Below are 12,552 nucleotides of genomic sequence, written 5' to 3'. Positions count from 1 at the left end.
GGGAGACAGAGAATCTAAAGCAGGCTCCAAGCTCCGTGCTGTCAGCACAAAGCCCGATGGCCCGATGTGGGGCTTAAACTCAAGAATCCCAAGATCATGACCTGAGCTGAAGTTGGACGCTTGACCGAGTGAGCCACCCAGGCACCCCACCTCACACTAAGTCAGCCCTGACTTCGATGATGAAATGTAGGATCTGTCTCTTTATCTTCCTAGCAAACAGAAGGCACTGTTTGCAGTCACTAGGAAATCCAGCAGTTCCTTGCGGAATGTTTTGGTGATGGGAACCATGAGCTCAGAGCACCAGGAGGGGTGCCCTGGGCAATCCTCACATCACCTGCCTGAGCCAAAACCATGCAGACAAACACTTCCTTGTGCTGGCCTTGTGTCACTCTAAAGCATCTCCGCCCCTTTGCACATCCAGCTGCAACATTCTTCAAGAGTGTTCTGTCCCTCCCTGCCTTGCCTCCCAGCACCCAGGGGCTGGCCAGTCCCACTGACTGACAAGTGCTATCATTGCCTTTCCACCTTCCATTCTTCTCAGATCCCAGGCCCACCCAGTCAGCAGTACTTGTGTGTGTGTGTGTGTGTGTGTGTGTGTAGTTGGTCCATGGGGGAAGGAACCAAAGGAATGAGGTAAAAAGAAATACTTACTTGGCATCATTATACTCTGTCCTGACCCACTATTTGTTTTTGCCTTTGTCGCAAGTTGTCTGTGGCTGTCTTCTTGGGCTAAACTCAGATTTTGCAAGTAAAGAATTTGTGCCAGTGTGTCACCTTCCAAACTGGTAGAATAAACTGAGATGTTATCCAGAAGCAGCGTGTCTCCATGTGTTGCTTCAGGTGGTGAACCGGAGAGGAGGTGGTACCTAGTGGGGAGTGGACATTCCTGTGTTTGGCTTCCAGATCCGAGCACGGGCAGGGGGAATGGCTTCCATTCCTTTTTAAAGAGTGAAGCAGAAAGAATGCATTATGGGACGAGTAGCTGAAACTTGAATTACTAAGTGTTTTACTTTGTAATCATGGATCTTTGTTCCAAAGGCTGAAAACTGGAGAAGACTTTTTACAAGCTCAAAAATTAAACAAGGATAAATTTTAAGCAGGCTAAGATTTCGGCTCCACCAGAGGTGACATTCCTATTTTACCTGGTAAGACAGCCCCTGTTTCTTCCTTGGGTGACCCTGCGTGAGAAAAAGCAAGCAAGCTGAATCAACTTAGTCATGCTGGTGGTAGGGAATGAACCTTGATTTGTCTAAGTGGCCATGTATCTACTCTTTCTTCACTTTATGAACTAAATGAGTGTGGCACAGTCACCACCACAAGGGGAACCTGCTTCTTACTTGGATGCCGTGAGCTTCTCCTTACATCTTCAGGAAAGAGTGTGATAACCTGGATGACCCTAGAGGTCAGCTCAGCATTTTGTACCAGCGTCATGTGTGGGCAGTGCCAGGTGCTGTGGCAGTGTGGGTAGCAAACATTCATAGGTCCTGCCAACTAGGAGTTGTTTTACTCTGGGTTAAAATCAGCTTTTAATTCATTTATTGGGAATCAGGTACCTAGAGCAATGACGTTAGGTGACTGTCTTCCCTACCATTGGAAAATTGTCTGCAGAATATCTCAGGGTCCCAGGTCTGTAAAAGTGCTAATGTACATATCAAGAATTGATATTTTGGGGCTAAATACAGTATAAAATATCCCTTTACCCTTAAGAATATTAGCAGCAAATAAATGAATTTGCGAAGCCAAGTCCCTAGTTCATGACTGTATTTATTTTGTGTATGCATAGGAATCTGTCTTGGCCTGTATTGTGTAAAGTCTGGTTTTGTCTATACATAGGAATCTTTCTTGGCCTGTATTTTATAAAGGCTGGATTTGTATTTGTTTAAAAGCTTCCTGTTTCATTGTGGAGAGATTCAGGAACGTTTCAAGTCTGTTATAATTTTAATACTGTCTGTACCTTCATGCTTACGATCCATATAGAGGTTAGAGAAGACCCTTTCAGCTTTGATTGTTCATAGCATTTGTCAATAAGATATGCCTCTGATTATTTAAGGTTTTGTGTAAAATATTCCCAGCATCTTAATTATGGTAAAGTACTGAAATTCTTTTTTTTTTCAATATGTGAAATTTATTGTCAAATTGGTTTCCATACAACACCCAGTGCTCATCCCAAAAGGTGCCCTCCTCAGTACCCATCACCCACCCTCCCCTTCCTCCCACCCCCCATCAACCCTCAGTTTGTTCTCAGTTTTTAACAGTCTCCTATGCTTTGGCTCTCTCCCACTCTAACCTCTTTTTTTTTTTTTCCTTCCCCTCCCCCATGGGTTTCTGTTAAGTTTCTCAGGATCCACATAAGAGTGAAACCATATGGTATCTGTCTTTCTCTGTATGGCTTATTTCACTTAGCATCACACTCTCCAGTTCCATCCATGTTGCTACAAAAGGCCATATTTCATTCTTTCTCATTGCCACGTAGTATTCCATTGTGTATATAAACCACAATTTCTTTATCCATTCATCAGTTGATGGACATTTAGGCTCTTTCCATAATTTGGCTATTGTTGAGAGTGCTGCTATAAACATTGGGGTACAAGTGCCCCTATGCATCAGTACTCCTGTATCCCTTGGATAAATTCCTAGCAGTGCTATTGCTGGGTCATAGGGTAGGTCTATTTTTAATTTTCTGAGGAACCTCCACACTGCTTTCCAGAGCAGCTGCACCAATTTGCATTCCCACCAACAGTGCAAGAGGGTTCCCGTTTCTCCACATCCTCGCCAGCATCTATAGTCTCCTGATTTGTTCATTTTGGCCACTCTGACTGGCGTGAGGTGATATCTGAGTGTGGTTTTGATTTGTATTTCCCTGATAAGGAGAGACGTTGAACATCTTTTCATGTGCCTGTTGGCCATCCGGATTAAAGTACTGAAATTCTGAAACAATTTGCTTCTAACTTTTTTTCTTGCACACATACTCCTAAATGAAGAATCCTTTTTTCTTTTACTCGAAATTGCATTCGTGATCACTATTTTGTGAAGACCACAAGTCTTTACAGAGAGTAGGCAAACACAGGATGAATGTCATATAAACTTTTATTGTATTTTTATATTTTTGATAGTGACCAAACAAGTATATTCCATTTGCCAGTTTTATTTAGACATTCTTTTTAAGATTTTTTTTTGAGTCACTTTTTTTTTTTCCTGAGAGAGAGCGCAAGTCGGGGAGAGGGGTAGAGAGAGAGAGAGAGACAAAGAATTTTAAGCAGGCTCCATGCCTAGTGCATAGCCTGACACGGGGCTTGATCCCATGACCCTGGGATCATGACCTGACCTGAAATCAAGAGTCAGACACTCAGTCGACTAAGCCACCTGGGTGCCCCTGAATCACATTTTTAAAATCAGTACTTTTCAGCCTTTCCTGGTAGACTTTAAATAACTGAAATAGTTTTGAAATTTTCTTCTGTTTTTCTTTGTGTTAAATTTAAATTGATTTTGCTTATAGTAGTATATTAGTCATTCTGTGTATTTGTTAGGAAAATTCTGGTGTGTTTTTTTTAACTTTCTTCAAGAAATACCATTTTCTAGTTTTTCTTTAAGTTCACATATTTCACCAGTATCCCTGTTTAAGATAATCATTAGGTTAATATTTCTGTTGATAGACATTTATTATTCAAAATTTTCTTTACATACATAAACACCAATAATTGAGTGTCAAGAGAAAATCTTCATAAGTGATTTAAATCAAATGCTAAATGTAAAAAATAATACAGGTGGCCAGTTTTCTGGCAGTTAACTCATATTTCAGTTAATTTGCTCAAATTAACAAATAACTTTGCTGAGATTTCCAGGGTATAAATCTGTCATTTATAATTTCTCTTATTAATGTTAGCAAGTTGGTATGTTTAATATTCCTGTATTAAAATGAAAGAAGACATTCATTTGAATTAACACTAAATAAATTATACAGTGTCTTTTTAAAACAATCATGCTATCTGGTTTAATGATTGTGAATTTAATAGGTCAAATACGGTTCTTAATAGATGAGTTGATAATATCACAATCCACCTTTATAATTAAGTATCAAGAGTCTGTTCTTAATCAGCAACTTCTTTAAGGCTGAGTAAACATGATCTTAATTAAACTCCCAGATAATGCTAAGGGATGTTGATTGTTCCAGTAAGGAAAATAAAAGATGCAGCCTGACCTTAACAAATTATAAATATGGGAATCTTGATAAATGATAATGAGCAGCAAACATTGAAGAGAGAGGATTGGTTCCCAAGTCAATATTGTTGAAAGGAATTGAGTTTGGTTCTGAAATGTGTTATTTGAATATTTACAAACGTTCCTTTCTGTATCCACAACCCCCAATTTAGAAGTCAGGTGAAAATTTCTCTTTGAAGAGCCTGTTATAACAGGTATATTCTGAGTTAAAGACATTACACTAAACGTTTAATGGTGGTGGAGGGCAGCCCTAGTGTAGAAGGGTAGAATCACAGTGCCCTGAACCTGCCGGGTTTTATTCCCCTTTTTCTCACTACTAAACTGATAATAGATAGTGAAGCATCAGTCTGTACTAAAGGAGAGACAGATGAAAGGGAGATAATATTCTACTCATCGACCAGTTTTGCATGTGTCTTATTCTTTGCTGCTTCTGAGACTTACTTTGGAATCAAGATAAGCATTTTATAACTTTGCCCTGGCAGAAACAGGAAAAAGTAGCTGCCGTGTGTCTATAGGTAGCAGTTTATTGAGTGGGTACCAGGATCAAAACAGTGGGTCATGTGCCTCTGGCAAAACACTTTCACTCTTACTTTAATACCAAGTGGAATCTGTTTTTATGATTCCAAAGTGTTTACCTTAATAAGGAATTTGAATATAGTATACAAGATGAAAAATGAATCAGTAGTGAAATACCTATCTCTTCGGCATCAGCTGTTCTGTTGACAAAAGGCACAAATAGGAAATTTGTCTAAATAATTAGATTTTTAATTAGTGCATCATTGTAAGATTAATGTCATCACGCTTCATTGCATGTAATTTTGTATTAGGAATTTTCATGTCAACAAAGACGCTACCTGTGGTTTGCTGATTTGAATCCTTAATTTATCACTTGGGTGTATGGCATGTCAGCTATTTGCAGTCAGGAGTGGAAAGACGGCATTTGATTATAACCTCACTGGTGGTGCAGAATACTGATGGTGTTATGCTATATGAATACATTATATTTTCTAATATTCAAGAGGCAGCCACCCATCAAATATTAGTGAGTGTATATTAACTTGCAGAAGTTGGAGCAACAGCAGGAGCAGACAGGTTGCTCAGCCTCTGGTGTATGTGTATGTTGAATATACCTGGACATCGCTGATGTTATATTTGTTACATTTGAAACTTTGTTTTTGTTTTTCCTTTCTGACAGTTGCCGAACAAGCAACCGGAAAAGCTTGATAGGCAATGGACAGTCACCAGCATTGCCTCGACCACACTCACCTCTCTCTGCTCATGCAGGTAATTAATTACCCTTTCTTAAGTTTTGTTTTACTTCTTTTTGCTGGCTCTTAAAATAATCCAAGCATTTTGAAATTCAAGTGTGCCTTTATATCATACTTTGGTTTTCCTGTTGCTTTATCACTACATTATTCTCGCTGCTAAGTGAGCCTAAGCCTCATCCTCTCTTGCAAAGTGTTTGGACTCTGAAATTAAGAATGTCTTTGTATATGGGATCCTTTTTGAGTTATTCATTTCTCCATTTCTAACTGTGTGGATGATGCAAGCCATGTTTCCATGTTGGGACTGTCTTTGTGGAATGCATGTGTGTTCATTCACATGAAGAGAATTAGCATTAAGAACTATAGAGGAGGAAAAATAACTTTTTCCCTACCTTTCTAAGTTCTCCACTGGGAATCTCATAACCAAAGACAGATTAACCAGAGAAGAGCAAACACATTTACTTAATAGAAGATTTCCATGACACAGGCATAGAGGTGACTAACTTGAGTCAATTAATGCTAGGTCTGATGAAGAGTAAAACGTGCAAAGATAGGACAGAAGTGAACTAGGTCTAGTAAACTAGGGCACATTTAGCAAGGGCTCTGTGTTCACAGTCTTCTGTGTCCCTTGTCTGCTCCTTTGTTCAGGGTATAGGGAGGACACCTCTCACATGAGGACTTGATGTGCTTTCGGTCCAGGTCCAAAGAGCCTTGCTGCACATGCCATTTTTAATGTTTGTTTATTTTTGAGACAGAGAGAGAGAGCACGTGTGCGCGGGTGCAAGCGGGGGAGGGGCAGAGAGAGAGGGAGACACAGAGTCTGAAGCACGCTCCAGGCTCTGAGCTGTCAGCACACAGCCTGACACGGGGCTGGAACTCACAAACTGTTAGGTCATGATCTGAGCCCAAGTCAGACCCCTAACCGACTGAGCTCCCCAGGCGCCCCTGCATATGCCATTTCTTGTATTTCTTCAGCTTAAAATATTTAGTTTGTCAAGATGCCCTATTTTGACACCATGGGTCTTAACCTCCAACAGAACTGTTCAGCATGTTTTCTCCCTAAAGTTGAACTTATGTATTACTTACATTTGCTCTTATAAACAATGCTGCTGTAAGCAGTCTAGAATGTACCTTGTATGTGTACAAGAGTTTGTCTAAAGTTTCATCTGGCAGTGGCATATATAACTTATTTGTTACATCTATAATCTTTATAGGTACAATGAAGATTTAAGAGGCGAGACTCTTGGCCACAAGGACTAATTTTTTTAAGTTTATTTATTTATTTTGAGGCGGGGTGGGGGGGGGGGGTAGGGGGAGAGAGAGAGAGCGAGATTGAGAATCCCAAACAGGCTCTGCACTGTTAGCACAGAGCCCACCGTGGGGCTAGAACTCACAAACCGTGAGACCATGACCCGAGCTGAAATCAAGAGTCAGACACTTAACTGACTGAGCTACCCAGGTGCCCCTGCAAATACTAATTACAAGGAAGGTATAGCCATATTTGAAAAACCATGCAGTGAAGACTTATTGGTATTGTTGTGGGTTTTTGTTTGTTTCTGCTTTTTTAAAAAAAAAAAATTTAAAGTTATGTCTATGATGGTGCAAGGAAGAGAAGGGTCAATTCCAACCAGGAAAGTATGGGAGAGTGTGAAGGAGCCACTTGATTGAGATGTTAAAAGCCAGGCAAGACTTGGGCTGGCAGAAATGGGGTGAGAGAAGGGGAATTACCAGTGTGGCTGCTGTGGGGTATTGTGTGTGTTCGATTGTAAGAGAATATAAAGGTGGAAAGAGAGATCAAAGTCAGAGAGTATAAGGGATTCTGATTTTGAGCGCCTTTCAAGGACTTTGGGGAGGATCTGTGTTTTGGGAAGCTGTCTTCAGGATTGTGAAGGATGATGGGTGCAAATGATGAGTGATTAAGCCTTAAGTCATTGCCCTCTGGTGGGACCTCTAACCCTGCTGGGCTTTCCGATGATACTCATTTCCTATTTAAAAGGAGGACTGTATCTCTTTCCCAGAGGCAGTCCTTTTGCTCAGGGATGGTTTCTCTAGTCAAGAGTAGGAGTTACCTATAGCATGTTTGGGGAGAAGAAAGGAGAGAGAGAGATGGTGGACCTTTTGGAATGAAATTTGTTTTCCCTTTAGTAATAAATAAAAGATGGCAAAGTAAAAAAGGCGAAACATGTACTGATAAAATGGTGATCCTGGAGCAAAATCACTGAGGTCCAGAAATGCCACTCTAGACAGTCCTAGAAAGCATATTCTAGACTGTTCACAGCAACACTGTTTGGAATAGCTGAACATCGGAAGCAACCTAAATCGCCATCAGTTGGAAAACAGATAAATGAGTTGTGGCATACTCTTCCCAGAACATCGTGCATGCGTATCCACATGGCCGAAGCTCATAGGGCTGGGCAGAAAGAGCAGAGGTCGCAAAAGAAAATTGGTGAAAACATTCCTGAAGGTTGGCATCAGGCTACAAAGAATATTTTGTTCAGGGATACACACACACACACACACACACAAACATGTATGTGTATGTATATATACCTTTCTTGTAAGAGTCTAAAGGAAAACGTGATAAGTTTAAAGGCTACTTTCATGACAGTAGTTACTTCTGAGAAGGTGCAAGGAGGGTATCATTGGGGGGAGAGATAAACAGTTGGTCATACTGTATTTCCAAAGCTGCTTGAGGGCTACCCAGCTATATATATCATTACCATTTATACCTTGGAGATTTCTATTACATTATTGTCCTCACAGCACAAGGTGACAGAGAGGCAGGCAAGGCCCAGTACCTACCTGGAGGCTGGACTTGGGTCTCTACATTCCTCGTGCACGGTGCCTGACAGTGTATACAGGTGCTAAGTATATCACAAATTTTATTTCTGCATAGAATTCAATGGCGATGAAAAAATGGAATCCTGCTCCTTTTGGTAGTGTTCTGTCGTCATTGTACCGTACTTTATGGGCCTGTTGGTTGGTCTCTTATTGCTGTGATTTTCTTCATTGCTAATATTGAGATTCGAGAATAGGTGGTGAAGACTTTAATGATCCTTTTAATTATTCTTCTTTTTCACTGTGTAGACTTGGTGTGAATTCTTTTCTCTTCAAACATCGTTTTAGTATTAAATCAGAGGAGTGGGCAGAGAGAAGCCGGTCTTTCAGGTTCTGAGAGCATTTTTCCTTAGGTTGTAGAGCCAGTAGGCTTTTATTTGCTCAGAATGAGCTCTGTCAGACTTGTTTTGTGAGAAATGGCATTTATGCAGACTGCTAGTTTCCTATTTATGTATAATAAGGGGATAAAATATGAATTTGTTTTAAAGCTTATTTATTTTGAGAGAGAGACAGAGAATGAGCACAGGAGGGGCAGAAAGAGGGAGAGACAGAGGTGCCTGGGTGGCTCAGTTGGCTAAGCGTCTGACTTTGGCTTATGTCATGATCTCGTGGTCTGTGAGTTCAGACCTTGTGTCGGGCTCTCTGCTGACTCCTCAGAGTCCAGAGTCTGCTTTGGGTTCTGGATCTTCCTCCCTGTCTCTCTGCCCCTTGCCTGCTTGTGCTCTGCCTATCTCTCAAAACTAAGTTAAAAAGAAAGAGAGAAAGAGAGAAAGAGACAGGGAGGGAGGAATCAAGGAATCCCAAGCAGACTCCACACTGTCAACACAGAGCCTGACACAGGGCTTGAACTCACAAACCCTGAGATCATGACATGAGGTCAAGAGTCAGACACTTAACCGACTGAGCCACCCAGGTGCCCCGAAAATGTACGTAAAATAAAGACCTCCTGTCTTGATGATATGAATGCCTGCCGATTTACCATGCCTTTTTATCTCTTATTGCTACCTCCTGTGTCATGTGTTTGATACACAGAATGCCAGGTGAGAGTTCCTAAATGTCTTTAGAAAAAAAAAGACAAGAGAAATTTAAAAAAAAAAACAAAACAGTAAAGAAAAGAAAAACTGCCATCTCTCTGTACTTTCTGACCCAAAAGATAAAGTTATACTTTCTCTCTCTCTCTCTCTCTTTTTTTTTTTAAAAGGTTGGTATTATGTGAATGAGGCCACTCATCACTGGCACATGAATTAATACAGATGAATTGGTAGAGAAGAGAACATGAATTTATTCGTGTGGCTGTGTCATTTGTGCTCTAGGGAAAAAGATACTGGCATAGTCTTCTGGAGCTTATCTCTAGAAACAAAATAGTATTTGTTGAGAGCCAGCGATTCCTAAAAGAGCAGTGAATGGGAGTCCCATTAAAAAAAGAAAGGTAGAAAATCACAGGCTTCTGGTTCCAGGAAGATTCTAAGTATGAAATATAATCCAGAAGCCCCAAAGGAAAAGACTCATGTATCTCTCCTAACATGAAAATTTCTCTGTAATAAACAAAATCAAAAGAAAACAAAGTGTGAAAAATATTTTGATGCCCATAATTGATGAATATCTGATTGCCTTCATGCACAAAGAGCTTGTATAAATTGATGTGAAAATGGCAAATGCACCAGGAGAAAAATGGGCAAAAGATGTAAACGGCGTGTCACAGAAAAAAATTGAAATGTCTCCCCCCAAAATATGAAATGATGATTTGTGACAAACATAAGAGAAATGTGAACCAGAATAATTAGAGTACCATTCACCTAGTATACTGTCAAAAATTTTATAAAATGGACAGAATCCAGTGATGGCAAGGTTGTGGAGAAGCAAGCCCTTCCACATGACTTAAGTGTTGATGTGAATCGGTGCAACCATTTTGGTTGGCAGTTTGACCTGTTGGTAAAAACTGCAATTGCATTTACCTTTTGTCCTAGCGCATTCATCTCTAGGAATTTATCTACTGATATCCTCACAAAATAAGAGACAATCACAAGTCTGGCTACTTGTAAATAGCAAATGGAAAGTTAGGTCGTTACCACTTGATCATTTCACATGTTCTTCAGTAGGGGACCAGTTTTGTAGAAAATGATTGAGGCATATAATCCAGTGGTTTATATGGTTGTTACAAAGAATGAGATAGACTTTTTTGTTCTGATACTACAATGATGCCCAAACCTGGGGGCGCCTGGGTGGCTCATTTGGTTAAAGCAGGTCTGACTCTTGATTTCGGCTCACATCACAATCTGATGGTTCATGAGATCGAGCCCCACTTCAGGCTCTGGGCTGACAGCATGGAGCCAGCTTGGGATTCTGTCTCTCAAAATAAATACATAAAATTAACCTTTCAGAAAAAAGAATGATGCCCAAGACAGATAATTGAAGAAATACATTCTGTAATTTTATATGTGTATGTGTGTTTTAGACTGCATATATGCATACATACACAATTTATATGTCATGCATATTCATAGGAAATTTTTGGAAGGAGAAAGGAAAAACTTAACATCGTTTATCTTTGGGCAATAGGAAGGTAGGGAAATTAGCTTATAGTGGTTTTATAATCAAGCCTCTAAAAATAAAGCCAATAAAGAAAACAAAAGAACCACCTGCCTTGGCTTTCTATTGCTGTGTAATAAATTACCAAAGATTTAGTGGTTTAAAACAATATCCAGTTCTTAATTTTATGGTTCCGCAGGGCAGAAGTCCAGGTACACTTGAATTGTTTGAGCTCAGGGAGCTCTCAGGGTATCATAAGGCCCAAATCAAAGCGAGGTGGCAAATCACAAGCACTTAGGTTCCTAGGAACCCTTCCCTGGTTTTTCTGGACATCATAAGACCAAACTCACAGTGTCTTGTGGGCTGGGCTCTCATCTGTAGACAAAGAAGGCGTCTCCTTCCAAGCGCATGCAGGTTTTGGACAGATTCAGATCCCCGCGGGTGTAGGAATGAGATCCCTATCTCCTCTGCACCATCAACCAGAGGCCACTTTCATCCTCTCCAGGCCACTTTCCCCCATCTTCAAGCCTACAGTGACACATCCAGCCATTCTCGGGCTTCAGATCTTTAACTTCTCCTGCCATGAACCAGAGGACATTCTTTCTTTGAAAGGCCTTATCTGATTGGGTAGTGGCTCCAGGCTTTTTACATTCTAAGAGCAAATGTTGCCCTCTTGCCAAAATACCTAGCCTTTTGTGTCTTCAAAAATTATTTCAATGGGAATTTGCAGGTGACTGCTTAGATTGATTTATAAGAATGTGTCTGGAAGGAAAGATGAAAAGGAATCTCATGTTCCTGCTTGATAATGCCAGGAATTATTGCAGAAGGGAAATTTTCCATAGGTACATATATGGTTAGTATGTTGTTAGAAAAACCTTCATAAAATATTTTATAATTATATGAGTACCTCATTTCTGAAGGATGGGTCATCGTTTTTTGCTGCTGGTGTGTTCACTAAGCTCCTCTTCAAAGCCTCCTCCTAAAGGAGGCCCATGGGGGTAAAAATAAACAGAGAACTGGACAGATTATAGGAAAACCATATAGTTCCAAGTAGAAGCTTACATGTGAGACGCATTAGGATAGGCACATGGGGGTTGGGCAGCACAACAGAACCTCTCACATCCCACTCTTTTTCTTTTTTCTTTTCTTTTTTTTTTTTTTTAAACATTTATTTGTTTATTTTGAGAAGGAGAGACCACAAGCAGGGAGGGGCAGAGAGAGAGAGGGAAAGTGAGAATCCCAGGCAGGCTGCATGCTCAGTGCAGAGCTCGATGCAAGGCTCCATCCCATGTCCTCAGGATCATGACTTGAGCTGAAATCAAGAGTCAGAGGCTCAACTGACTGAGCCACCTGGGTGCCCCACATCCCACACATGTAAAGAAGTCCTTGTGAATGTTGTGGTCCACGTTTCATTATCTTCCTTCCTCCCTGCCACTGGGGGGTAAGGTGGGTATTGACTTAACAAATACAAGTCATTGCAAAAGTAAGGTAGAAAGTGTGGGATACCATGTACGTTTTTTTTTAGTAAATTTTTCTTATTTCAGAAAATTGTGAGGACCTTCCTCTTGTGGACTTGTTTGGACTCTCTCTTTGAGCCCCACACGAAAACTGGTGTCACCACTTGACAACATGCTCTCCCTGCATTTACGCTGTATCAGTGTTCTCATTCATTAGCCATGACACTGAATTGGATGGGGTACAC

General features: G+C 40.5%; 1 protein-coding gene across 14 annotated transcripts in view; it reads left to right on the top strand.

Annotated features, from left to right (window-relative positions):
• MAST4 (microtubule associated serine/threonine kinase family member 4) overlaps window positions 1-12,552 on the top strand; it is a 568,580-nt gene that overhangs the window by 447,258 nt on the left and 108,770 nt on the right. For all 14 annotated transcript variants that reach the window (XM_058730754.1, XM_058730743.1, XM_058730735.1 and 11 more), the window contains one exon: window positions 5,414-5,502. In XM_058730754.1, coding sequence (XP_058586737.1) covers window positions 5,414-5,502 — 89 coding nt within the window. The remainder of the gene's footprint in view (window positions 1-5,413; window positions 5,503-12,552) is intronic.

This window comes from Neofelis nebulosa, chromosome 1 (assembly GCF_028018385.1).
Source record: "Neofelis nebulosa isolate mNeoNeb1 chromosome 1, mNeoNeb1.pri, whole genome shotgun sequence".
In the NCBI taxonomy this organism is placed as follows: domain Eukaryota; kingdom Metazoa; phylum Chordata; class Mammalia; order Carnivora; family Felidae; genus Neofelis; species Neofelis nebulosa.
Note: the sequence above shows the minus strand (reverse complement) of the source record. Positions and strands in the feature narration are given on the sequence as shown.